General features: G+C 42.1%; 1 protein-coding gene and 1 pseudogene across 2 annotated transcripts; one reads left to right on the top strand and one right to left on the bottom strand.

The window, feature by feature from the left end:
- Nucleotides 1-1127: 1127 nt before the first annotated feature.
- LOC117693725 (large ribosomal subunit protein uL15 pseudogene) lies at nucleotides 1128-8461 on the bottom strand (annotated as a pseudogene). Its single transcript, XR_013105661.1, has 2 exons — nucleotides 8323-8461; nucleotides 1128-1776 (listed from the first exon to the last, which is right to left on the bottom strand). The product of XR_013105661.1 is annotated as a large ribosomal subunit protein uL15 pseudogene (transcript).
- Nucleotides 8462-9040: 579 nt separating this feature from the next.
- Hmgn3 (high mobility group nucleosomal binding domain 3) lies at nucleotides 9041-23779 on the top strand. Its single transcript, XM_076918066.1, is given in 9 exon segments — nucleotides 9041-9088; nucleotides 13745-13795; nucleotides 19274-19303; nucleotides 21996-22046; nucleotides 23169-23220; nucleotides 23223-23281; nucleotides 23399-23443; nucleotides 23445-23508; nucleotides 23511-23779. Coding segments are annotated over 9 exon segments (420 nt in total). The 3' UTR covers nucleotides 23531-23779.
- The last annotated feature ends 3469 nt before the right edge of the window (nucleotides 23780-27248 follow it).

Below are 27248 nucleotides of genomic sequence, written 5' to 3'. Positions count from 1 at the left end.
CCTCTTCCTCCTCCTCCTCCTCCTCCCCCCTCTTCCTCCTCCTTCTCTTCTTCCTCTTCCTCCTCTTCCTCCTCCTCCTCCTCCTCCTCCTCTTCTTCCTCCTCCTCCTCCTCTTCTTCCTCCTTCTCCTCCTTTGAACCATTCTTTTCAGGCACAATTATTTAAATTCTGTAGTAGTCATGAATACTAGACCTCATTTCTCATTTTCATGGAAGATAAATGTACTAAAGACTTGAGGTGGTCAAAAGTTTTAGAGCTCACCTCTGAATGAGCGTGGCATCATCCACCTGTCATGCCAGCACTCTGGAGGCAGCGACAGGAGGGTATCAAACTCAAGCCCTGCTACGGCTTCATTAAAATCATTTCTCACAAAACAACAACAAAGCCCCCAACAAAACCAGCCCTCTTTCTCCATCCGGTTCTGTGTGTACTCAATCCGTAGACTTCTTAAAACTGTTTCAGTCTGGTTTTGCTTGATTAGCTCCCAGTGACATGTTTAATCTGATAATGCTTCTTTAGCAGTCATGCATAAATTTCATCATAGCTAGCTTATTGGTTTTTAAAAAGAATCAGTGGACTATCCTAATTACTTACTCTTTTCTAAAAGTTGGCTCATATCTGGGCAAAGGAGAAAACAGAATTGACCGTCTGATGACCACTGTGAGAGAGCCCTGGTGTAGGAACTCAAAGACTGCCACTCCACCTGGTCAAGGCTGCCTGGCTTCTGTAAACCTCTTAGTCAGCTTTCACGTGAAAAGAATAAGGCTGTTTAGTTGACAATATTGAGAGGATCAAGACCAGTGGTGCCAAAGCACATTAAAACTGTACAGTGCTATAAATGATAGACATGCGGGGCGAGTGGCTCAGTCGGTAGACTGCTCACCTAGCTGCATGAAGCCTTGTGTTCAGCCCCCGCCATTGCAAAAACTATAAATGGTGGCACATATGTGACTGTAATCCCAGCAATCTGGAAATGACAGCAGAAGTTCAATGTCATCCTCATCAGAGTTCAAAGCCAGCTTGGGATACAGGAGAGCCTGCCTCAAAAATGCAAACAAGTGGTGATTATTTACTGCTTTTTCTTTAGCCATCACTGTGAGGTTTTTAAAAAGAAGAAAAAATTTTTTTTTGAAAATGTTAGCATTTAATTAACACCTGGAGTGGCTTTTAGGCCACCAGCACACAGGCACCTCCAACACCCTTAATCTTCTCTTCAGCTCTTCTGCTGAAGAATCTGGCTTTCACGATGACAGGTTGCCTAGGGAGCTTTCCCTTGCCCCGAACTTTGTAGTAGCCTGATTGAACAACATCAGTGATGGGAGCAGCTCCAGTCTTGGTTTTGGCTGCGTTGACCCATGTCTGCTCGCTGACCAACGTCCATAATTTATCCAGGTTGACTGTTGGGCAGAAGCTCTGGTTCCTCTTCAAGTGGTAAAGCCTCATATCAGCTTTCCCGAAGTAACCTGGATGATATTTGTCAAAGTTGATCCTGTGGTGGTGCATGCCTCCAGCCTTCCCGCGGCCTCCTGGGTGCTTGTGGTGCTTACGGATGCGGCCGGCCGTGGCTCACGTGGCCCCAGAAACTCCGGGTCTTCCTCAGTCTGGATGGCATGGCGGTGGCAGAAAGGAAAGAGGGAGGAACTCACGAAGTCTCGCGAGGTAGCAGGCGCGGGGGTGGAACCCAAGAAGAAATTATTATCGTGTAGATGATCATTAAATCTGAGCATTTGGAAGTTGGAACCAGGAGAATCAGTAGTTCGAGGCCAGCCTGGGAGTCTCAAACAAAAACAAAATTATATACACCTCAACATATATGCTCAAAGGTGAACTGTTGGTTATTACTTTAAGTAATTTGTGCATGAAGGACAGACAGAAATCGTCCCGTGATATATCATGTGTTCCTTGGTTAGACTACATTTGAATCGTTTTCCGAACTGAGAGCCCTTTGCTATCTGCAACCCAGATCAGCAGCCATTTTTAAAATGAAGGCGGCTCACAGGAGCTGCTTTGAATATCAGATCTGAGTCAGTCTGCCTTCATCTTAACCTCAGCTTTTTCATTTGCCAACAAGATTCCCCAACAGAAATCATCTTGAACAAGATGCTACTTATCCCGTCTGGCCTCAGATTTTCATATAAAATGGCTATGACACTGTTTTCCTAGCCTCGTTAGGTGGCACTGAGATCTAAGCCATCTGGTCATTGCTTTGGACTTCATGGTTACTGTTTATTATTAGTATTATTAGTATTATTAGTATTTACAATGCTATTATCACTCTGTCCTGCTCCCCTCAACCATTCCCACAAGCCTAGTATAATAATATAATGTGTAGGACTTTTCTGCCCCGTGATCAGTAAGTGAGCAGCTAAGTCAGGTGAAATACACGTCTCTCTTTGTTGTACTAGTAAAGAAATGCATACACAGACAGCATCCCGTGAGCTAGACTAGACTAGAATACAGATTTCTGATTTAACCAGGAGCATTCCGCATCAGCTTATACATATAAAACCAGAACACATTAAAAAAAAAAAAAAAAAAAAAAAAAAAAAAAAGCTAACCTTGTCCAAAACACCACAGATGAAAGCAGAGTATAACATTGTTTCGTGTTGGATTATATATGTTTAAACCAATGAAAATACACTATTCACACATGAAGGTTTTTTGTTCATTTTTGATTGTCGTTTATGTTTGGTTTCTTATAAAAAAATTTTTTTACCTTTCAATATAGCCTAGAAGACAGTTGTTTATTTGAATTCATCTAGGCTTCTGAACAGATAAACAGAATCCTTTCTCATTCTTTTTCTTAACAAACATTTGGGGAAGACATGCTAGCCTGCTGTGACCTGATTGCTATGGGTAGTAGAAGCTGATAAGCCAAGCAGGGGAAGAGGTAACAGAAATTTGATCTGGGTTTGATCATTAATAATGTGAATGTGATAACAGTTGCTTGTATTCACACGACTGTAATTGTCTCTGAGGCTTATAGCCGCAGTCTGATAACCTAGGCCTAATCTGGAAGCCTCTAGCTCTAATCTAATCTAATCTAATCTAATCTAGGCCTAGAGTGTTTCAGGCTCTGATATTTACTCACCCTTTCTAGTTCTTTCTGAACTCTTGAAGGTTGATTCATCTCAGCTGTTCTGGCCCAAACTCCTCTCCATGCTGACTGATTCATTCACTTGACTTCTGAATTGCTCTGCCTGGCCTCATACTAGCTCTGGCAGTATATTCTAATCTTCTGTCTCCTTCTCATTCTCTGGCTCATTCTGTCTTCACCTGTGGCTAGCTTGTTTCCTCTCTGCAGCTTCTCTCTATATAACTGTTCCAGTAAAACTGCCTCCTTCTCTCCCTCTGCTATGTTCTCTTGGAAGTAGCCTCTCTTTACTCTTTCATGAAAGATGGGCATATCCTATTTTGTCAAATCTTTCTCTGACTCATCACTTTGTCTGCCACTCAATTAGATATCACTTTCAAACATGGGTGCTTCTTACTATAAACCTAACTTTACCTCCATTGTTTTGGGATGAAAGGTGTGTACTGAGTACAAGTCTGTATTCCAGCCAGAGAGATTAAGGGTGAGCCACACCACAACTAGAAACAGCTTTTTTTTTTCAGTAAATAACACAATTTCGGGGTTCACAGTGTGATCGAATAGCCTGCATGCTACAGCGATCCCTCAGTTTCCAAGTTGAATACCTAAAGACGACCTTACAAAGGCAGTTCAGGGTAGAGCTGGGAAGACAGCTCTGTTTTAAACTGCTTGCCCTACAAGCACCAGAGTTCAGATCCCCAGGACCTAGGTAAAGCTAGGCACACCATTGTGTGTCTGCAATCCTAGTGTTCCTACAGGGAGATGGAGGCAGAAACAGGAGAATCCCTAGAAGCTGGGCATAGGCAGCAGCAAACAAAGAATCCTGGCTCAAACCAGGGGAAAGGCAAGGACCAGCCCCTGAGGTTGTCCCTTTGACTTTCAAGTATGTACAACACACACACAGGCACACGCACATGCACACACATGTACACTCTCTAGTGAGGACCTCCACAAGTGTAGCAATCCCTGCTGAGATTTCTGAGCCTTCCTCTTCTGCATGGCCCATGATACAGCACCAGGAAGCACAGGTCTTATTTTCTGTGGCTTCTTGCCACGCCCTCAGGAGCTTTCTCTGAATCACAGATCTTCAGTCCGATGCCACCTACAGCAGCTCCCAAACAAACAACCAAGGGGAAAAAGATTTCCTCATCTCCTCAGCCCTGCTGACTTTGGTTCACTAACAAACAGAATGGTTGCCACCATTTGCTCTCAGTGAAGTTCAGTGGCTCAGTGCTACCTGTTAGATGGGTGGGCTGTGAGCTAAAAAACCCTAGATCTCATCTCCTCTCCTCCTCTCCTCTCCTCCCCTCCCTCCCCCTCCCCTCCCTCCCTCTCCTCCCTTCCCCTCCCCTCCCTCCCCTCCCCTCCCTCCCCGTCCCCTCCCCTCCCCTCCCTTCCCCTCCCCTCCCCTTTTCTTCCTGCTAGAAGGACTTAGGGAACACACAGTGTGTTCCCTGCAGTGTCCTTGAGTACCTAGAGGACAGAACCCAGATATCTTTTGAGAACTCCTTAACGGAGTGGCTAAAGTTGGCCATGTTCTCTCTGCCAGTGCCTCATATCCTAAGCTGGATGAGGAATTCTAAATCAGTTCCATCCTTTCTTAAGTGAAGAAATGAGCAGAAAAGCAGACTGATAACACATGGAAGAAATACAGAAAATGCTGGCTGTCTTCAGGAAAATTGTGTCAGGGAAGAGCATAGTGTTGTTAAATGGGACTTAATACAGCAAAATTGTCTTTAATTTTTCTTCCCAATATGAGTAGCATTTTTTAAATTTAGAAACATTTTAAATCAGGAATCCAGGAAATTACAGAAACATGCTTATCTATCTGCTGCCCAGATTGCACAAATTAGAATATTTTATCTATTTGCTTCAGATCCACCTCTTTAAAAAGTAAGCACTAATGGAGAAATTTTCCTGTGGGAATCCTTTGTCCCCTGGGCCTCTCTAGAGGTGACTGTCACCATGAATTTGTAGTGTGATGCTTTCACAATGCATGCATGTCTACATTCCCAGTATGAACTTGTCATATGTTGTAAAATTTTCAAAGTGGGTATACTTTGCTCACATACATCGTGGTTACTCATATATTGGACTTTCTCTAATGGCATGATGTATGTTTTCTGTTTATCCTGTGATTTTGATTTGTTTCTTTCTTGTCTGTCTTACCAGTCAGCTTGGCCTCATTCACCTTCCTGATTCAAATATTCATAAACTGAATTTTTTAAGTAATAATCATTACATCTTTCTGTAAGAGGTCAGAAAATTTTTTTGGTGCCTCTTATCTTCCAAATCAAAGCCAGGCCCCTGGCTGATTTAATTCTAAACCATTCTCTCATTCCTATCTCCTGATATTGGAACAGTCTAGAGACACCCATGCCGATTGTGCTTGACCCGCCCCCTTTGTTTTGTGTGGTAGCTAAGGGACTTTTATGAGCACATAAAAGGGAAAAGGGCACAGATTTCCAGTTTTGGTCAAAACTGAAAAGATCTCATTGTTGGAAAAATTTTAAGTGTTTTTAGAATAAGCTGCGTTAAAGTATAATTTTTATGAACTCTAAATATACGTCAGGTATTTGGAATGAAATGAAAAATTAGTGTTTGGTAGAGCTGGTCTGTTCAGTGTAAAATATACAGCAGACTAAAGATTTAATTTTTTAAAAAAGTACAACACTACATTAATAAGTTCTGCATTCACTGCATAGTGAAATGACACAATTTTATACATTGAACTGACTAAAACATCATACATAGTTCCACCTGTTTCTTTTTACTGTGTTAATATGGCTCCCATAAAATCTAGAATTACATGTGCTGTGTGTAAAGTGATACAGGTTGGCAGTGGTCCCAGATTTCTGTTAAGGACATTTAAAACAAAAACAATAACAGGTAGTATTATCTGGGTATGATAATTACATTTACCAGGGCACTTCTTTTCATTTCTTTTCTTACCTGCCTGCCTTTCACGGTTTTTTCCTGTTTCTCTATTTGACCCTTCCGGGACCGAGCCATGCTGAAAGACAGGCTTTGTTGGTGGTGAACTCTGTGTTTGTAATCTGAACCAGCTTGGAGTGTCAACAAGGTGTGGAACTCCAGGTTGACAGTTTGTCTAGAGACTTTGGACATAGCAGCTGATGCTTACAGTCACTAGTGAGGAGTCTTTCATTTGCAGGTAGTCTGCTAGCCTGCTTTAACTTCGATAACTCGGGCTTTTCCTCCACTTTCCCTCGCTTTCCTGTACTGTAGGCCTTGTGTTCAGCCATTATGTCTTTTCTCCTGTGCTGAAAACACTTTTTTCTGCTCCTGAGCTGCCTCTTAGATTTGAAGGTTCTCAAGTAACCACCTGTCTCCCCTCTCTGTCCCCGTCCCTGTGTCCTCCCTTCCCTCTCCCTCTCTTTTGTCCATCTCTTTATTATTCTGGAATAATTGCTCAAAGGCAATCAGTCATTTCTCTTGTTGACCCCTTACTGAGTTTATTCATGGTTGGACTTTTTTTTTTCATTTATTTATTTCAGAATCTATAAAGCCACTTTTCTTTCTCAAAATTTGTAAGTTAAAAAAAATTAAGAATTTTTTTTTCTCCTTGCATGTTTGGTTCAGAACTTCTTATAGTTTTACAAGTCAAAGACAGTTTAGTATAGAATATTTGCATGTATAGTATCTCTATATGTATAATTTAAATAAGAATAGTAACTCACTTATCATCACCATCATCATCATCTTAAGAATTCAACATTGCTAGTGGATTTATTTTCCCCGATTTCACCCAGAAGTAACCTGTGGTAAGTAGCCTCTTTGTGGCTTTTCCTTGCTGTTCTTACAGGTTAAGCATGTACACATAGTTTAAAACTTTGGTTAGAATCACTTGATACCTTCCTTTTAGTTCAGCACTGTTGTGAGATTTATTGATGACATACATACCCATAGTAAGTTTTCACTGCTACAGATTTTTTTATTGTGTACTATCTGTGTTTTAGTATCCTGATGCAGGTTGGCTTTAGTTTTTACTTAATTACAGCAATGTATGTGTTTATTTGTTTATTCCTTCATTGTTGGTGCTGAAAATCAAACCTGTTCAGAGACTCAGCATTGATTGTAGCATGTATATATATATGCATATATATGTAATATATATTACATCCTTTATTATCACACTTTCTGTATTCTTGAGTTTTTAGTGTTTTATCTTTTTTGGAGGGGTGGTACACTAGTCTACATAAGTGTTAACTACATCTAACTTGTTTTATTATTTCTGAGTCTTTCTGTCTGACTGAGCAACCAAGCATCCTTTCCCCCATCCAAACTCCATTTGTTTTCCTTCTCCAGAAACACAAAGGTCCCTGGAAACAGAACCCAGGGCTAGCCTAGGGCAAAAGCATAGAGATGTTATCTTTACATAAGCAGTTTCTAAAACAAACAAAATACACACACACACACACACACACACACACACAGTTTGCAAAGAAGGAAAAAATGTTCTTGTTGGCCTTAGCACTGAGTACTGGGGAGAAAGATGTTTGAGCCCTGATATGTAGCCATATAGCACACTATTGCTGTCCTGACAGATTGTAACCCTGGGCTCTAACAGTAGCACACAGGTACAGTGATTTATCTGGGCATAGCACATCAGCTGTGGAGGAAGCCTGTCTTCAGTTAAGTCACTCTTCCCACTGTAAGACACTAGAGCTTCCTGTACCATTTGCTTTCTAGATCCCTTTGAGCCTCTTAGGGCATGGAACAGAAGCCTGGAATTAAGACAGCTGAGTCACATACTGGTGCCCATCAGATTTTTGCTCAGCTCATCTTGTAGAGGGGGATGCTGTTCAGCTCCAGGCATACGACAAAGTGTCTGGCTTCCGTGCCTACTGCCTATGTTTGTGTCCTTATCCAGTCATTGGGAAGCGAGTGATCCCCCTGCCTCTGATTTAACACAAGCTAAACTCTCATTGGTGCCTTGACCTTTTAGTTCAGCAAACCCTGTCAGACCCTCTGCTGTGCCCACCCCCTAACCATCCAGCAAATCCTCAATCTTCCTTGCTAGTACTAGGGCAGCTGGGAGCTGAAGGAGCCTCGTGGGTATCCATGAGGTCTTTGTTTACCCATGATTCTTATACCCTTGGGTGTTCTTGGTCCTCACCAGATCCGTATAAGCCTAGTGTACACCAGGCAGTGAGGCAAGAACCGATTTGCTTTGGAATTCCTCGCAGCCTATGAAATGTACCCCAGCTTACTAGACATCTTCTCCTGCTTCCTTTCTTCATCCTTATTGCGCAGACCCCTTAGTGCAGTCTGCTTCGGTTCCTTCACAGTGTATCCTCCTCTTCCTTGATCCAGCCTCACAGACAAGTTACAGTGATGAAGCATGCTGTAAGACATCCAGTAACACTGGCCTTCCCAAAGCAGTACACCTATCTGGCCATTGTGAGCAACAGGATGATGACCACTTGCAGAGAATCTGGACATAAAGAAATGTGTGCAACTTTAAACATCCGATGAATGCAATTTCGTATCTTGTAATACAAAAGATTCCTTAAGATCACCCATACCTTCTGTTGTCTAACATTGTATCGAGTCCACGAGCTCATTCTCTAACCTCTGGCTTAGTTGGAATAAGCATGGCCCTTCAGATCACACGTCATCTGTGAATCATTCGTGGCTGTGGAGTTAAGCCCCTGACTGAGCTACTGGACACAACTCTTAGAGCCAAGATTCAAGGCATAGTTTTGAGCCCACAGCCTGTATTCAGGCCACTGAAGCACACTGAACCCTAGAGAACACATCAGGCGCTCCTAACTGGGAAAATGTCTGAGCTTGATAAAATAACCCCCTGTGGAAGAGACTGCCAAAGCAACCAGCCTTGTCTGGAGTTGGAGTTTGCACATCCATAGTCCCTACAGGTTACTCACGGGAAAACATTACATTTTCATTCTTCATGCCTTTTTTAGTGCGATGTCTTTTGTTACATCTAATATAAACGTCATTGGATCTGTGTTTAAAGTGATGTCTTGATATTACCTGCTGCTAATCCATGGCATAGAACACTGAAAGTATGTAACATTTAGTTTATATAATAATAATACTACATACAGTCTTAAGGTTTTCTGTTGCTGTGATTAACACTATGACCAAAGGTAACCTGGGGAGGAAAACGGTTTTTATTTCACCTTATAACTCTCAGATCACAGCATTGCTTAAAGAAATCAGGGCCAATGTGGGGAACCTGGAGGCAGAAACTGAAGGCAGAGACCATGGAAGGTGCTGCTTACTGGTTCCTCCACAGGGCTGCTCAGCGGGCTTTCTTATACAACTCAGAATGACTGCCCAGGTTGGCACTGCCCACAGTTGGGGTGGGCACGCATCCATCATTAATCACATCAATGTGAAAATACTCCACAGGCTAGTGCATAGGACAAACAACTTCATGGGGACATCTTGTCAACGAGATACCCTCTTTCAAACGACACTTATCTATGATATGTTAAAAAACTAACCAGGATATGTTTATATTTATATGTTTCTATAAAAGCAGTATAATATTGTCTTTTTCTTTTTTTTCAGTTATAAGTAGAGCATATCCCTGATCGGATGGTGACCGAGTAGCCTGACAGCAAATCCGGGTAGACAGAAGCTTGAGTTTGTAACGTAGAAATAGGAAAACCAGGGGCCCCTGTAGAAACTGTCATTCTGTACTCAGACTTGCTGGGGTGTTGCTATCTAGAACTCAGCTAACAGATACAACCCATGCGCTGTGAGGCTGCTTTTCCTGTGGGCAAGGGTGACGAAACAGAAGAGAGAGAGCTGTGTGTCCCTTCTGGACAGGGGAGGTTGTATTTTAGAAGGAGAAAATAAGTATCAACTGTGGGAAATAGACTGTGGCCTTGTAGGCAGGGGAGCTTCTGGAGAAGGGGACTGACAAGCCATGTGTAGCAGATGGATCAGGGGACAGAGAGGATTCCCTTTGACCTTTGCCTTGAAACGTTTTGTTGTCCCCCAAGACGACTGCATTTTACATTTTACTTACTATTTTATAATCTTGAGATTTTTAGAAAATTATTATTTTATGTAGAGTTCCATTCTTTTATTATATACCTATTTTAATCTCACTGCATCAATAGTTAAATAGTTTATTTTTGAGATTTATTTTTATTATTTATATGTCTTGAATGTGTATTTGCGCACTGCATGCACATGCCTGTAGAAGCCAGAAGAGAGCATCAGATGCCCTGCAACTGGAGTTGCAGGTTCCAGGCCAGCCAGCATGAGCGCTGGGACCTGAACTTAGCTCCTTTGGAAGAGCAGCAAGTGCTCTTGACCACTGGGTCATCTCCCTAGCCCCAGTTTCATAATTTAAATTAGCTCATTCTTATTTATTAAACATGGATACTATTTCCAACTATGCATATTAAGTATAATAGAAATACAGTTTTTTTTTTTTTACAAAGAAATACTGGGTCATTATCCCTTGTTAGTGCTCGAGGTTGTTCTTTGAGAAGCTTATAGTAATTTACAACCCCAATAAGCAGTGAGTTATATGGTCTTGTTAGCTTTCTTCTCATTCAATCAGATGAAGCATGAATATAGCTGTTTTATCGTGCTAGGCCAAACATGGAGATAAATGTCAGTTTGGACACTTTTGTGGGTTTTCCCTTAGTTTTTATATACTATTTTTATATTGTGTGTGTGCATGCATATGTACAACGTGCACATATGTGTGCCATGGTGTTTGTGTGGAGGTGAGAGAATGACTTTCAGGTTCTCTTTTCACTATAGGCTCAGGGAATCTCACTCAGTTGTCCTGGTTTTATGACAGTTGTTCCTCACCCACTGAGCTGTCTCACCAGCCCTATTTGTGTATCTTCTGATGCTGCTCCAGTCATCATGGCTGCCCATTTGTGCCATAGTTTTTACCTTCTAGTTTTACATAGTTGTGCAAAATACAAAGTTTGTTCAGTTTTCTAGTTAGCCTTTTTGTCTTTAAGATTTTCATCATGTTTCTTGACGTCTCCGCGGGTGTGTATCTATGTGTGAGTTTGTGAACATGAATGTAGATGCCTAGAGATGTCAGAAAAGAGCTTCAGATTCCCTGGAACTGGAATTAAAGGCAGTTGTGAACCACTGATGTGGGTGTCCAGGTTTGAACTGTCACAGGCATGTGCAGTGCTGCCTCAAGGAATGTATCAATCTGGAGACAAATTAGCTGGGAGAGACAAGGCCCCGACTGCCATGCTACGCTAATGCTAGGATATAGTAAAGATGCTAGAACTGATGGTGGAAAAATAAAGGATAAATTTATCAAAACATATCAAGGAATGGCCTAGGGATCAAAGCAAAGCAAATATAGGATAGAAATATGCTTCTGTGTTTGACTGGAGCTTTGTTGACTATCCTGCATCTATTTTTTAATTATTATTATTGTTCTTATTAATTTTTAATTATTATTATTTTCTTTGGGGATTTCATACGTATCCCTTCCTCTTCCTTCCTGTGTCCTCCCTGTTTTCTCTCAAACTTACGGCTTCATTATTATATATTCATAGGTGTATATATAAGTGCAACCTACTAAGTCTGTTTAGTGTTGAACACATTACTATATGTGTAATGTGTTCAGGAGTTTGATAACCTACCAAAGATTCAACTCTGGGGAAGAATGAATCTCCACTTTTTGGCAGCCCTTAATTGCCTATAGTTCTTCCTCTAGAACAGTGTAGAGCCTTGTGTGATCTTTCAATCCATGTTGGCGTGTTGGCTGGTATTGTCATCTTCTTAGGCCTGTGTTGTTCATACTTCTCAGGTTCAGCATCCTTGTAATGTATAGAGAAGTTGTTGTATAACAGACATCTTGGCCCTCAGGCTTTTACAATCTTTTTGCCTTCTGTTCCTCAGACTTCGATGAGGTTTAGGGATGGTGGTTATAGATACATTCATTGGGTTGAACACCCCACTGTCAGTTATTCTGTGCATTTTGACCAGCTGTGGCTTTTTATACTTGTCTCTGTGTGCTTCAAAGAACAGCTGCTTTTATGAGGATTGAAACCTACACTTACCTGGGTAAAAGGATAAGTATTTAGAATACAGATAGAAATGACATTGATTTTTGAAAGTGGTAATACCTTCTCCTATATGATCCATAACCATGTTAACCATTGTTTTCCAGTACCAGGCTTGATTTCCCTCCTGTTAAACAGAGCATAATTAAATCCAATTAGGCAGCTGTTGGTTGCCATCAAGACATGCATGAGTGCCACTATTGCACCTTAATGGCTATCTTGCCATGCTGGTCCTTGTTGTGGTTCCTAGGTGTCATACCTGGGTAGGATTATAATTTTCTCCCTTGACAGCTTGCTGAGTACCACCACTCAGGGAGAAGGTTACAGGTCTGTTCCAGTCCTGTGCCTGCAATATGTGCTATATTCAACAATAAGATCTTACCTTCAAGTTCTAGAATGCAAACAGGGCATTGGTGGGCCTGGGATGGGGGATTACTTGGACTCTCTTGACTAATAACTCAAAGGGAGGTTTCCTATGCCTGGAACTGGGACCTTCATTTGCTAGCCTGTGACTCTTTTGTGGGAACATTATGGCCTCAAGTAATGCCACTTGAGTGTGTGTGTATGTGTGTGTACACACTTATATAATATCTACACAAACTATTTCCCTGTAGCTTTTAAAAACATCCTTCGTGTTGTTTATCCCTCCTTCTTCTCTCCCTCTGTATTGCCCTGTGTCCCTCCCCAGGTAGTTCCCTGCCCCCATTCTTTCCATCTTCCCCTCCATGGCACCTTCATCCTACTGTCGCCCTTCCTAAAGGAACAAAGTAACTGGAACAAGGAGGTCAACAAGATGTGGATTCCAGGTAGTCTGCACCACTGCCTAAGGAGCCCTAGATTCATTTCGGTCGTGCATTGCAAAGAAGGGTGCCCAGCAGTTCGTTCCCCATTCCTGTTTTAGAACTAAGATAGGAGGTGGAGAGATGGCTCAACAGTTAAAGGACTTGCTATTCTTCCAGAGGACCAGAGTTCAATTCCCACCATTTATGTCAGCACCTGTAGGTGAATTCAAAACCTCCATTAACTCTGCCTTCAGTGGCTTCCTTGTGTGCCGGCATACATGTTCACAGACCCACAGACAATTTTAAAAAGTAGGACAGTTAAACAGCTAAAGTGTGTGTGTGTGTGTGTGTGTGTGTGTGTGTGTGTGTGTGTGTGTGTGTAAAATATACACCTTGGGACTAGGGAGATAGGTGAATGAATATAGTGCTTACTGTAAAAATATGAAGACTTGAGTTTGGATCGCCAGCACGTACATAAGAGCCAGGCACTGCTGCACGTATCTGTAATCCCAGAAGCTTGTTGGGTAGCGAGCCTTGGCAAACCAACTTGCTCTGAGTTCACTGAGGGACCCTTTCTCAAAAGTAGTGTGGGAAGCGATAGAGGAAGACACCCACTGTTGACCTCTGGCCTTCATACATGCATGCAAAGGACAAGTAAGTACACATGCAAACACACACGCATGCTCACTACACACACTCTTGAAATATGTATGTAATAAACTTACTTTCCCTGATAACTATTTTGTTTTTATCTGTTTCTGGGATCCATATTATCCATGTGATTTCAAATTTAAATCCAATTCACTGAAATGTTTTCTTTCTAGTCTCCTGAGAACACAGAGGGCAAAGATGGAACCAAGCTAACTAAGCAGGAGGTAAGCGTGCCTTTGACATTCCTGCATAAGTTGTAGCATTCAAATGTTTCATGCTGTCTTCATTAGAAGGAATGCCATTGCCAGGGAGTCTGCTGTGGCTAAAAGCCAGAGGTCAGAGTCTGTGTGCAGTTCCACTTGGCCTAGGCATGTTTCATTGAATACTCTGATAAGGCATTTTTCAATTTTGTTTGTGTTTCTGCCTGTTGCTCTTGCTGTCTGTCAGAGTGGGTATTGAGAATTCCTTCTAGGCAGAGAGCGAGATAGTAGGTAAATTCATCAAGGAGAACAGAGCCCGCGTCTTATAACAAGAAAATGAAAGGTTGTTGATGTCATAAATTTTCTGCTCCAGTGAATGAATTATGAATTCCTTTTATGATTCTGAGTGTTTACCTAAGAGGATTCATCTCTAAAGACAAAACTATGAAACGATTCATAATACGTCAAAATATTAAAGCTTTTTTTAATTTGGGAAGTTCTTAAGTTACTCAGATAAATAATTAGTCTGTGAATTAAAGATGCTTTGTGTTAAAATACAGAAACCCAGAAAAGGGTTAAGAACTTGTAAGACATGCTTATATCTGACCCTTGATGGAGATACCAAAGGAGATGACTTAAAAACTCTGAAGTGAGATGTGTGTGTGATGACAGCTGTTCCCGTTTGCATAGAGCTTTCCATGTGTGGAAAACTTCAGCTCTTACACTTAAGTGTATAAACTAAGAGGGGTCACAAGAGAGCAAAACCAATGTCCAGTTACAGATCCTTTGAGGGGTGATTCATATTATAGTTAATAATTCAGAGGAATTCATCTTGATACCCAGACCCCTGCGTGAGCTTCGTACTCAGAAACTCATTCTGCCACAGAGAAAATCTTTAAGAGAAGCTATAATGTAAAAACAAAACGCCCTGGCATCATCAGCCGTGTGCCAATCAGGAACTGTTGGAGGTAGTCATGAAATCAGAAATCTACGCTAGAGCTAACCAAAACTTGATGAACATGCAGAAAGCGGCAAGACATAATGTTTAGAACAGTTGGTGAAGTGTAACCTCAGTGTGTTTGGATTTACGTAACACACACATGGACACACACACAGAGTGCATTTGGGGTTTTCTCTGCAGGTTGACATTTAACTTGATCATTCAGAAAGCCTTAAAACCATTGCTCAGAGGGAGTGTTCGACTGCAGAAAGTGTTCCCAGCCATTCTGTGCCAGAAGCAAATCCACTGGCTGGGGGACACATAAAAGATAAACATGAGTTTTGTATATATGACTTAGGTATGTTAGTTAGCCCAAGGATTCTCATGCTTGATGCTTTTCTGTTTTGTTTTTTGTTTACCATTTTTATTACATATTTTTTATATTATTCCTAACAAAAGTATTTTGTAGACAATGCCTTTAAAAAAAAAAAAAAAAACTGTTATTCAAGCCAAGGCCGGATTAAAACTCATCATGTGCCTTGAGGACATCAACAGTCATTTGAAAGTGAAAGGTCAGTGGTCAGCCTGAGTGTTGACTGACACTCAGAACTGCCAGAAGTACACAATTGATCCCCACCCTACCCCCAGTGAACTGAAATCCAGTTCAAACTGAATTTTCCAGTATGCTGTTTCCTGTGTCAGCCAGGATGAACAGATACCAGTTACAAAGGAAGCTCTTCTTTTGAAGATTTCCCACTTTGGCTGTGGTATTTGGAGGGCATTGTACAGAGTCCTGAACTTCAGGAGACTTGGGCAATAAATGACCTGAACAGTATTTCATGATCATTACGCTCTGCCGCTTACAGAGTCTTTCAATTCTATTCTTCAGTGTGGTCTGTTCAATAACCCTAAGAAGCACCCCCGCCCCTCTCTCCTTGTGGTGGAGACGGGACCGGCCCCTTGTATATACACGATCACTTTACCAGTCTACTGTACCCCTGCCCAGGAAGCATTCCTTATCAGAAATGTGTGAGCACCTACGAATGTTCCCACCACTATTCCAGGCCCTGTGGGTCCTGTAGGGAAAATCCAGCAAAACTTTGCCTTCCCAAAGACTCCATTTTAGTATGGAAAAGATGGGAAAGTAAAATGATCGGATATTTGCTGTTGAAGAGAAGGGGGTGGGGAGAATGGCGATTGTCAGACTGTGCTGGGTTTGATAGCAGACAGTGGATACAAGGATCCCCATTTTATCTCAAGGAGAAGTGTTCTTAGAGAAATAATACAATTTTCTCCAAATATCACAACTTGTAATCAGTAGAACCAAAGAAAACACCTGAGGCCCCTGACCCCCAATCCTTGTTCGCCACCCACCTTTTGTGTGGTGCTCAAGTCAAGTGACCCAGTTCCTCATTCTTCATCTTCTCCACTGCCCCAGCCAGAGGCTGTCCTTCTGTCTTTCTGTTTTCCAGTGTTGAAAAGGAAAAGCCGCTCGTGCTGAATTTCTTGTTTGTTTTGTTTTTGAGAATCACAAGCAGCTTGGCTCTTAGGCTCTGCTTTAGAAGAGCTGAGGCTCAGAAGCAAAGGGGCATCTTGTGAAAATAAGTTTAAAGCAATGATCTGCAAAGTCCAGTGATTCTTCTTGGATCTTGCTCTCCCTTTGAACTTTGAGCGGGTAAATGTGTGTGCTGCGGTTGCAGGCAGGATGTTGAAATAGACCCTGTGCCTTTCAGATGCGGGCCGTCGGTCAATCAATAATACCTACTGGATACTTCCAATGTCTCCAGTATCTATAACCCACAGTGACCCAACAGCCTAAAACCCTTCATTCCTTATCTAAGAGTCATTATTTCTACAACTTTTTCCTATGATTTCTCACTTAATCAACAAATTAAGAGAAATTCCGTGACAGCCGTCCCCACTTCCCAGTTCTACCAAGTAAAGGCTGAACCTTAAATGAATATTTCAAATGCTTTCAATATTTTAAAGGGGAATAAATACCAATCTAGTCTGTTTCATATCCCATAAATTTAGTCCAATCATTTATAGCTGTTAAGGCCGTGGAAGCTGATGGAACCTTCCAGGAAGGAATCCACACTTCCATGCATAAGCGCAGTGCTGACTGAGTGAATTGTTAGTCTCAGCCTTTACTTCAGGGAAAACAAAAATCCGGTGTGGTGATCACTGGAAAGGAAGTTTTTTTAAGTCTTTTTTTAATGACACAGAAAAGCTGGTAAATTTTAGGTAGGAAGTCAGAAAGTGATTTTATGGTGAAACAACTACTTTTTGGAGTCTGGCTGAGTTGGGTAGCCTGTAGAGACTGTTGTCATATCAGTTTCCCAAGCATTTCTTTTGGAATGCTTATCCTGAATCTAAATTAAGTCTGTGGATCAGTCTGCTGGAGGCCACGCCTGTAGAGCAGCGCTGTGCTGAGTCCATCCCTCTGGAAAGCCTGTTCTGCATGTTCAGATGTTGGCATGGAGAGGCAAGGGTTTGCGAAGTCCTTCACATGACTTTCTTTTAACCTCTCTTTAATAAGGTTTTGCCAACAGCAGCTGGTCGGCAAATGGACAGTATAATGATTAGAGCGTCTGGTCCCTTTCTGTAGATGATAATCTGTGGTTTTCTGGCTCTTGCCTTCTTCCATTTGCCTCAACACTTACTGAGGGTCCGTGCTCGCTCGGCACTGGCAGTACTGAAATAGAAAAGGGTCATCATCCTGTGGGGTAGGAAACTGCGGTGACTGCCAAAGAGAAGCCAACAGAATGCTTGTGGGTTGACAGGCAAGCAGGACAGGATTTGGGTAAGGTTTATTTGCTTCCCTCCGGACAGGAGGCTGATACTCGTCCCTGAGGACATGGTTGCTTTCCCGGCTGTACTTGTTAGATGGTGGGAGTACATTTTGAGGCCACACAGAAGCTTCAGACCCGAGCTCTGTGGTAACCAAGGGATAGATAACGTTCTATTCTTCCCCATTCAGAATCCATGTTGAGGAAGCACAGCTTAAGTGGGAATATTGTCTTTTCTTCAATGTTACTCAACGTGGTTGACCATCCTGAAAAAGGCAGTGCAGGATTTGGGTGTCTTGTCTCCTAGGAACTTGTGGGTGTGATGGCTCAAATGCACCCAGGAGAATCCTAACAGGCATCTTGGTGTCTCTTGTGGAGAATCCCTCATCCATCCTTCTTTTCTGACCACAGTCATGCCTCAAACTGTGTGCTGTTACGTCCTGTTCTGGGTGACTATGTCCCGCTGTGCTGACTGTTCCGTCCTGTTCTGGGTGGTAACTGTGTCCCAGGCAACAACTTAACCTGCACGACTTTCTATTCTTTGCCCATTCTGTTAGCTGGACTTAAGTCCAGCTCTGATTGTTCGTTGAGACCCCAGGGTTAACATTATTCATGGCTGCTCTGGCCCTTCATTTCCTTCTGCTGTTTAAAGGCTTAGCTTCTCTTGGGACTTTTACCAAGAAAATTTTTTGCTATGGTGGTGTCAAGAACTATTTCTTCCAGTGTGACCAGGCCCACTGACCTAGCCTGACCATGGCACAGATTCAAGAATTTCTCCAGTTCTTCTCAGTTATGACATGAGGTCCCACTGACCATTTTTGCTGACCCAGTAAATTATCATAATGAATCAGAGTCTTCATAAGCCAATGTGAGTCAGGGAAAAGCTCAAATTCATTTATTCAGCAAATATCCTGGGATGTGAGAGGTAGTATCCTCTGTTCTACTGGAGAAGTGAGCAAAAGGACCAGGAAGTGTGGAGTCAAAAAGCCGGTTTTAGTTTTAGGATGTTAAATCCCTTCACCCAGGACACGTAGGCTCTCCTGAATAGTTAAGTTAAGTCATCTTTATGTGCTGGATGCTTGTATTATTTTGTGTTTTCTTTAGGATGACATTGGCTATTAAGATACAATCCTCAAAAGGTTTTCTGAAGGGAAAAAACCCAACTATATTCAATATCCATCTAATCGATTTTCTAAACGTTTGAAATGAAGAAATTAGTGAAACCTGTTTTAAGTAGATAATTGTGTTGATTTTGTTCTGGGTTTGAAAAGAACAAAAACAATACAAAACAAAAAACAAAGAAACAACCTTTCTTACCTGTGCAAGATTTGCAGTCATTGTTCTCCAGGGTAGCAGAGATGGAAAGGTACTATGTTGGTTCTGTGGTGATTACTTAAGTCTCTTTCTAGTTTACGGTTTTGGTTCCATTTTAAAGAGACCATGTTTAAGGGTAATTTGGTGTTCTCACAACAAATTATCATAAAAGAGGTGACTGGGGTTTAGGATGGAGCTAGGATTCCTCTCTTTCCTCTTCTCCCAACACTCTTAACTGGGAGAAGCCACTTGATGAAAGGTGAACCTGTATCTTATAGCAGTGCTTTCTCTGGAGTGCGTGGTGGACTTGTCATGTTTTGTGGTGCTAACCTGTAGAGGATGATGGGTGTCACACACTTCATTCTTTCAACAAAGTAGAATATATCAAGAATGAATTTTTACAACTAACCTGGATGTTTATAAATACCAAAAAAATTTTTTTTTACTTTTCTTTTGTAGCCCACAAGACGGTCGGCCAGATTGTCAGCGGTAAGTCCTCTTCCTAGGAATGTGTGCTCCCTTGTCTAAAGCAAAAGGATGATTACCTGGCATTTTCTTTGAGTTTCTTTTCCTTTAGGAAAGTACTTGGGGGTTGTAATTTCCAGCAAATCTGACCCACATTGCCAGGCAATTCACTTGATTGTCTGTGTCCATGAGAAACAGTAGCCAGGGCCATTATCCAGTATATAAAGCCCATGCATATTGGAACTGCTAAATCCCGGAGACAAGCAAGTACATTAAGGGAATTCTGACTCCAAAGTGTACACCTGTTAGTGTTGAAATGGATCCAGAGTGTAGATTCTCTGCCCACAACCCATACTAGTGTGCATTTTATTTCTGGATGAGAATGCCCCTAAAGTAAAGTAATCCATACGCTTTAGCTGTATTCCAGGCCTGGGACATCTTAAAAGAGTGGCACTTTTACTTTGTCTTAAGGGGTCTTCTTCAGTAGGCCATGCTCAGAAGAGGATGGGGATTAGAAATGGCTAAGATGGAAAGGTGAGACCGAGCCTGTGCTCCAGCCACCAGCCGGCCTGTGTGTGCTGCTCTCTGACTCCTGTGCTCCTCAGTTCTTCCTCATGCAATAACAGACCAGACTCTGGATGACTAGAGGATTTTGCCCCCTAGCTACCCTCTGAAAAGAAACAAAAAAGAACTGAGGAAAGTTTCCCTGACAGTGAACCATCCCCACACTGAACAACACAGGTGCTGCTGAGTGTACGTGGAAGTGGCTGGTCACTCCACTCACGAGTGGAAGTGTTTCACTCACATGACTTCATAGAGCAGCAGTATCAGTCACCAGAAAGACTAAAGGGGTGTTGCAAATAGAAAACCAGTAAGGGAATAACCCTTGAAAGTCAAAGGAAGATCAAAATTTAAAAGAGGGCTTTTGTGAGCTCCACGAATCAGCAATGTAAGAAGCCCCTTTCACTGAGATGGCCCGTGGGGCCAGCACAGCCTATCTGAAGCCAACAGTGTTCCAGACTCTAAACCTCTGACAACTGGGGAGATTGCTTACTGGGAAAGGTGTTTGTCAAGCATGCAAGCATGAGATCTGTGTTTGGATTCCCAGCACTCATAAAGAGCGTACACTCGTAAAGAGTGTAGCAGTGTGTACCTGTGCATCCCAGCACTGGAAAGAGGAGGCAAGAGGAATCCTAAAGCACGCAGTCCAACCAGTCCAGCCACTTGTGACGAGTGTTTGAGGAACACGAGTTCCACCCCTCCCCCCCACACACACACAATCTTAGTTTCTTAGTACTATTTTGATAACACTGAATGCTGCAACCAGAATAAAAGGTCTATCTCACAGAAAATGATGTAAGTGGAAACAATTTGCTAACAATCACAGAAACATACACTGATCTGTCAAAACTTACAATGATGGATTTTAAAGCTGGGAAGAGTTAGGAGTCAGGAAAGCTGTATTTGGAAAGCACACTGACGATTTAGAGGGGGAAGAAGACTAATAAAAATGTTCTTAATTTTCAAGCTCAACTTTTTTTTAATTCATTTGAAAGGGCCTTTTATTTCCTTTTTCTTTTCCTTTTTAAAAGAAATATTGTCGTACATGTATTTACTTGTGCGTGAAGGAGTCGGAGGCTAGCTTGCAGGAGGCAGTTTCTCTTCCACATGGGTGCCCCAGGGATGAAACTCAGATTATCAGGCTTAGCAGCAAACACCTTTACCTGCTATCTCACTGTCCTCCTGTTTGATTTTTTTGAGATCAGGTATCACTTTGTAGCCCAGGCTTGGCCTCATAACTGGTAACGGTCTCCTGATTCAGTGTCCGAGTGCTGGGGTAACCGGAAGTGACTCATCATATCTGGCTTTATTTCTAACAGCTGGTTCTTTGGAACCCAACTGTCTCCAATTAAATTTATACTTTATGAATAAAGTATAAATAAATAAATTTTATGCTATATTGAATATGATCTCCAAATCTTTTACAAGATACTGGGGTGTGGGGCACACATTTTCTTCACAGAGGATACTCTGGACAGTGTTTTCTATTTTTAAAACATTCCTTTAGTTCTCAGACAGATATACACATTTTAAACTTTTATTAGAGAAATATTTGACCTAAAACACCCATAGAAAACAATCATAACTCTAATAGCCAGACAAGTTGCTGCATTTATATTGTTAATAAAAAGCTCCAGAGATAAGTAAGCCCGGTGTCGTGTGTTAGATTCTTACCTGGCACTGACTTTGAAGGGATGAAACAAAAAGAGGTGTGGCTACAGAACCTGAAATCTGTCATCGGGAGGGATTTGGATAAGGCTTTGAGGGACATCACAGGCCTCATCCTTGATGACTAATGGATGTTGGACTCTGCAATTCGTTGTAGTTTCTAGTTTGTCAGTAAGGCCACTGAGAGTGAACTCATCAAGTCCTTTAGCCAGGGCCAGTGTTTCTCCTTTTGCTGCGGTGTTGTGAAAAAAGGAACTACAGAGATATCAGAAAGAGAAACTTAAACCTGCCCCTGAGAGCTCTACTGGACCAGAGCCTAATGAGTCAGCTTTTCCTTCCCATCTGCAAACCTGGGACGAAAATAGTACCTGATACTGAAAGTACCAGAGCCACCGTCAGAGCCTATGGCTGTTTCAGCCCATTTGTCTTCTTTTTAGTGCTAATGGCATTCATTTCAGTATTTGTATAATTTAAATTATTTCTGCAGAAACCTGTTCCACCAAAACCGGAGCCTAAACCAAGAAAAACATCTGCTAAGGTAAGAGGTATTCCCTTCTTCCCTCCCTTGGCTTTCTAAACAATTAATAAATTATAATCCCGTGCCTAAAAATCATCTGAGGAGAGATCCTGTTTAATGACTCAGGCTAAAATGTACAGACTAGAATGTTGCCCCCACCGTTATGGGCTTTCTTTAAAGCCGCAAGGCACCATTTTGCTCGTTAGTAGGAATGTGTTTTCCATTTGGTCAGTGAGGTGCTGGGAGCACAGCAAGTTGCCCTGAACAGCCTGTGTGAACAGCCTGGCAGCTCCCTCAGAACGTACAGTAAACCACAAGGTAGTCTGGTGCGGTTGGATCTGGCCCTGGACCCCATTGCTGCCACCAGCACTAGATGTCAGAGGTGGGGTCACAGCCTCATATAATTACGAGTAGATGGCGATTCCCGTGACTAACAATAAAAATATGATCATTTACTCTAGCAAGTAGCGAACACTAGCCCGACATGCGAGACACGTTCTGGATGCTTTACTTAGTCAGCCCCCCCCCCCCCCAGCTCAGTCTACTCTATTGAAATAGATAGGAATATCTTGTTTTAGCAGGAAAACTCAAGTTTACTTTGAGTTTTACTGCCCATGAATTTAGCCACAGTGACTGTCCTGTGCTGTACCCCTCAAAGCACCCAAACTCTCTGAAAATGTGTGTGGTAGTGAATACAGTTTTCCACTGTGGTGCAGGCAAAAAATTAGCAACATCTCTTCATCTGGTCCTTTATTTTATATACCTTTCTAGTTGTGAAAGATGTACAACTTCACATGACCGGTCATACTGGGCAGCAACAGGAAAAGCCACGGTCCCTGGTGGGTGGGTTTTTCCCCAGGCTTTTTCCCCTTTTACCCGGCCCTATGGCTGCCCTCGCCACAGCAAAACCACTCACAGGAGAAATGTCCCTGGAGGTATTGATACCTGTGCCAGTCACCATTTTCCCCACAGATAGAAGGTGCAGGCAGCCCAGGGGAAAAAGCAAAGTTGGTCCCCAGTTTCTGCTAAGGCCCCTGGTATCCGCCATTGTGTCTGGCTGGCTGGGCAGGGGCTCCTTGGTGTTCGCTAACATCACGCTGTGCCTTACACACATTTCTGTTTTCCCTGTGCTTCATCCGTTAGAAAGAACTGGAAACAAAGATTAGCAGAGGTGGTAAGGGGAAGAAGGAAGAAAAGCCGAAGCGGGAAAGGAAGGTACTGCACCATCTGCAAACGGTGACTGTAGAGCTGAAGAGGTACTTTCCACAAACTCTCCCACTGACCCGCCGGTGTCCCTAAAAGAATTGCTCAGTCCTCAGCTCTGGATAGCACGCTCATAACGTCTCTCTTTATCGCCTGTAATGTTACTGCAGATCCACGTCTCTCGTTCAGCTGTCACTCTGTCCTCGTGCAGAAGTCCCCCCACCCAGCACACTGTCAGTAAAAGGGCAGATTGAAACAGTGAGAGTTAAGGGTACAGTAGACATTCTGCATGTTTGCAGTGAAATAGAATCAGAGTAGCGTGCTGTTTCTTACCATGCACACGGAGCCTGCAGGTAAGGCTTCTGTGCTTGTTTGAATAGCAGAAAGCAGTGAGCTCTGCAGTGTTGCCGCCAGTGCATCCCCGCCTGTCTGTCCACCCAGAGTTGAAGTGTGTTTCCAATAGACTGGAAGCAAAAACAGAGGCCAAAGCTCAGTGTGTTTCTTGGTGGGTGGACTTGCCTTTGCTTATACTTGTTTTGCTGGTAACTAGATGTCTCCTTTCTTTCTTTCTTCTTTCTTTCTTCTTTCTTTCTTCTTTCTTTCTTCTCTCTTTCTTATTCACAGGCACAGAGAACTGAACCTATAGATACTGGGAGAATGAATTGTCATGGAAACTAGGGTCGATTCACGTACCTCTCGGGACAACTTTTAAAAGCTATTTTACCAAGTATTTTGTAAATGCTAATTTTTTAGGACTCTATTAGTCGGCATAAAATCTATATGAAGATGGACATTTTATCCTCTTACGGTGATACTTTTTTGGAAATTTCCATCATTCTCAAGTCAAGTAAATACCAATTTAATATCAGAGCTGCGTGTGAAATGGATTCAGCATTCCATGTCCTTGCTTTAAAATTTTAGTCCTGTGCATACTGTGTTGTTTTTACTGTGCATATTTGAATTTTTCATGCAATTTTTCTAGAGCAATAATCAGTGGTGCTTTTGTGCCTAGGTTTTATGTGATTTTAATGACGTATGGATAGTTGTGGCCACCTGCTGACTATTTGTGATTTAAAATAAAAAGGTTTTCTTGTCTGCAAAATACCCACCCGTTTGTGTCTTTACTAAATTTCAGAAGTGATTCATTTGATTAATGCAGATGACGGACGTAAGGACTATCCACAGCTGGTACCATGACGTTATCTCTTGAGAAGTCAGACAGCACTGACTCAGAGTTTTCTGGAATTTTAACATTATCATTTTCATAAAACATGTATGACTGCTAGGGCAGGGGAATTACATCCACCTCGCTCTGTAACAGGAATGGTAAGTGGTGGCTGCTGTGTATAATAAACCTTAATACAATACCAACGTTGTTAAAAACAAGATAGAGCTCTGCTAAACCCATAACTAGAAAAATAAATAAAAATAAGCTGGGTAGCGTAGCACTTCTGAGGACCGGGTGGATCTCTGAGAATTTGAGGTCAACCTGGTCTACAGAGCTAGTCCCAGGCCAGCCAGAGCTACATAGTGAGGGTGGCGGGAGTGTGTGTGTGTGTGTGTGTGTGTGTGTGTGTGTGTGTGTGTGCGCGCGCGCGCGCGCCCATAGGCGCACTCATCTTTTTAATGTCCCCCACTTTCAGAATAGCACCAAGTCAGATTTGTATAAAAGCACTTCCTGTCTATGAGGACCTCAGGGCCGTGAAGCCTCTTGGTCCCACACAGCCACACTGGCTGCAGCGTGTGGTGTCAGCCTAAGAGAAACACTGGCCAGGAGGTTGTTAGAGTGAGGAAAACGGAAGTGTGCGACTTAATGGGAGGGGAGAGTCCAGCCTCCACTTACTGATTCTTTAAATAATGTCTGTCTGTGGAAAGGCCTAGCAGTGTCCGGAACAAAGCAGTTATTCTAAATGAAGCTTATTGTTAGTGGTCCCCACATCTGAGCCCCACCCCCAGAAAACTGAGTGCTCAGGATTCTGCTTGGCTGGAAACATCTTGTAAAATGGCTGCGTTGCTCAGAGACCTGTGCAAAGAGGCTCGTGGTCCTCAAGACTGTACATGTCCACAAAACACGGCCCCTCCTCCAGCATGCATTTGGGGCTAAGTACTTATACTTCTGTCATTGTCCTAAATCTGTCATTAACCCCAACCACCTTCTGTTAAGGATGATCTCGTATCTGGTGTTCCTTGAGTTCTTATTATGAACCGTGCCTTAATTCATGGGTTTGGGGTTGTGCTGAAAGCTGCTTCCCCTCAGGGAAAAACATCTGCTACCCTGTGGGTACTTAACAAAAAGTATGCTCAACATTCTGTAATACACGACGGAAGCAGTTTGCTGGCTACTGTCCAACTCAGAACTGGACTCGGATGCCCACAAATTTACTTTTTAAGAATTAGAGGGGGATACAGATGATTTAAAAAATACTAGACACTACAATAATACACGGGGAAGCGAATGTGTGTTATTCTTTCCACGTTTCTGAGTCTCAGAGGCAGTCACTGTGCGCTTATAATATATATGTGTTGTTTTTTTAAAGCGGGGATTTTACTAGGTTTTAATTTATCCAGCTAGTAAAGTGGTGTTGAAGATAGCTATCTCTTGCTCTATTTCTAAGGTTGTAAGCAATGAACACAGTAATACCCTAGACATAGAAGGTTTAAATAAAAAAAAAAAATACATACATTTGACATTTTTGATTTGCCAAAAAAAAAAATGACACTAATTTCCATTCCTGCCATGAGCATGTGAATACCATGAGTCTTCGCTTTGCCATCTTCTCACTTTGTTCAATCTAGTGACTGGAAGTTATCTTCTACTGTTTTAATTCTAACTTTCTGATGTTTAATATGCATATAAATCACGTCTAAATATTCCATTTTTTGTCTCTCTTTCTGCTGAGATGTTGGCCATTCCTCATAGTAATCATCAATGGTATGTGTCTAAGAGTGTGGGTATCTTCATCCCCTCATTCGCAACTTCTATGAATATTGTGGAGTGAATAGACATCACATCAACTTCAGAGCCACAGATTGGTTCCCTAGCACCTGAAGACTCGTGTGCTCTGTGCCACAGGAAGGAAGCACTGCCTGAGGCCCATGCCTCATGTAAGAGTGCCCCTCCATGCCCACTACCAGTCATTAAAAAACAGCCCACCCTGCAGGATGCTTGTGTGTTAATCTGGTTGAAATGGGGACAACTCTGTGAAATCTTTAATGACTGAGTCAAACAGCGCCCGATGTCATCGAATTGCATTCTGTGTACAATCATGAGTGGTAAACTGCTTACTTGGAACTCTCCTTTGAGGTTGCCCAGTGGACTCTGACGGAGTTACAGAGGCCTTTTTAGAGGCGCACAGCCTTAACGTTCCCAGTTACTTGTTCTGTGATGAAGCGACTCATATACCAGGATTTAACAATAGGGAAACAAACAGTCTTGAGTGTACATTAGCATAAATTATACATTTGAAATGATGTAAAATGACTTCTTTTTCTTCCCAAGGCTCACAAGCCTTTGCTCTCCTGCCTACATGTAGAGATGCTGTGCTTTAGTTGTCCGAACAGGGTTAAAGACGCCTCCTTAGCTAAGCTACCGCACGTTAATGTCTTTGGATATTTTTCTCTTAAGCATGAATTCCAAGCTCTATTGTTTTCTAACAGTTTATTCAGAACATTGACTTTTAAGTCTATAGTGATTAAAATAATAGCCAGAATATATGCAATGCCCTGTAATAAGCACTGCATATAAATTATTAATTTGGGAGATGATTTATGAATTCTTTAATATTATGTTCTATCCTCTAGTAAAAAATAAACCAAGTTTTCCCAGCATTAAATGGAGGTTCTGGCTCACTTTAAGCCGCATAATGCCTCCCACTCCTCATGGGACTTTTTAGAAAGTCCAGTTTAAAAATGATCTTTATAATGTCAAAGTTTCTGACCTTTAAATGGGGAAGATTTCTTGGGTGTGAAACTGAAAGCAGAAGAAATCAAATAAAAGATAACTTGGATGGTGTCTAAACA

Source organism: Arvicanthis niloticus, chromosome 21, assembly GCF_011762505.2.
Source record: "Arvicanthis niloticus isolate mArvNil1 chromosome 21, mArvNil1.pat.X, whole genome shotgun sequence".
Lineage (NCBI taxonomy): Eukaryota > Metazoa > Chordata > Mammalia > Rodentia > Muridae > Arvicanthis > Arvicanthis niloticus.
The sequence above is the reverse complement of the archived record's forward strand: the minus strand, read 5'-3'. Positions and strand labels throughout refer to the sequence as shown.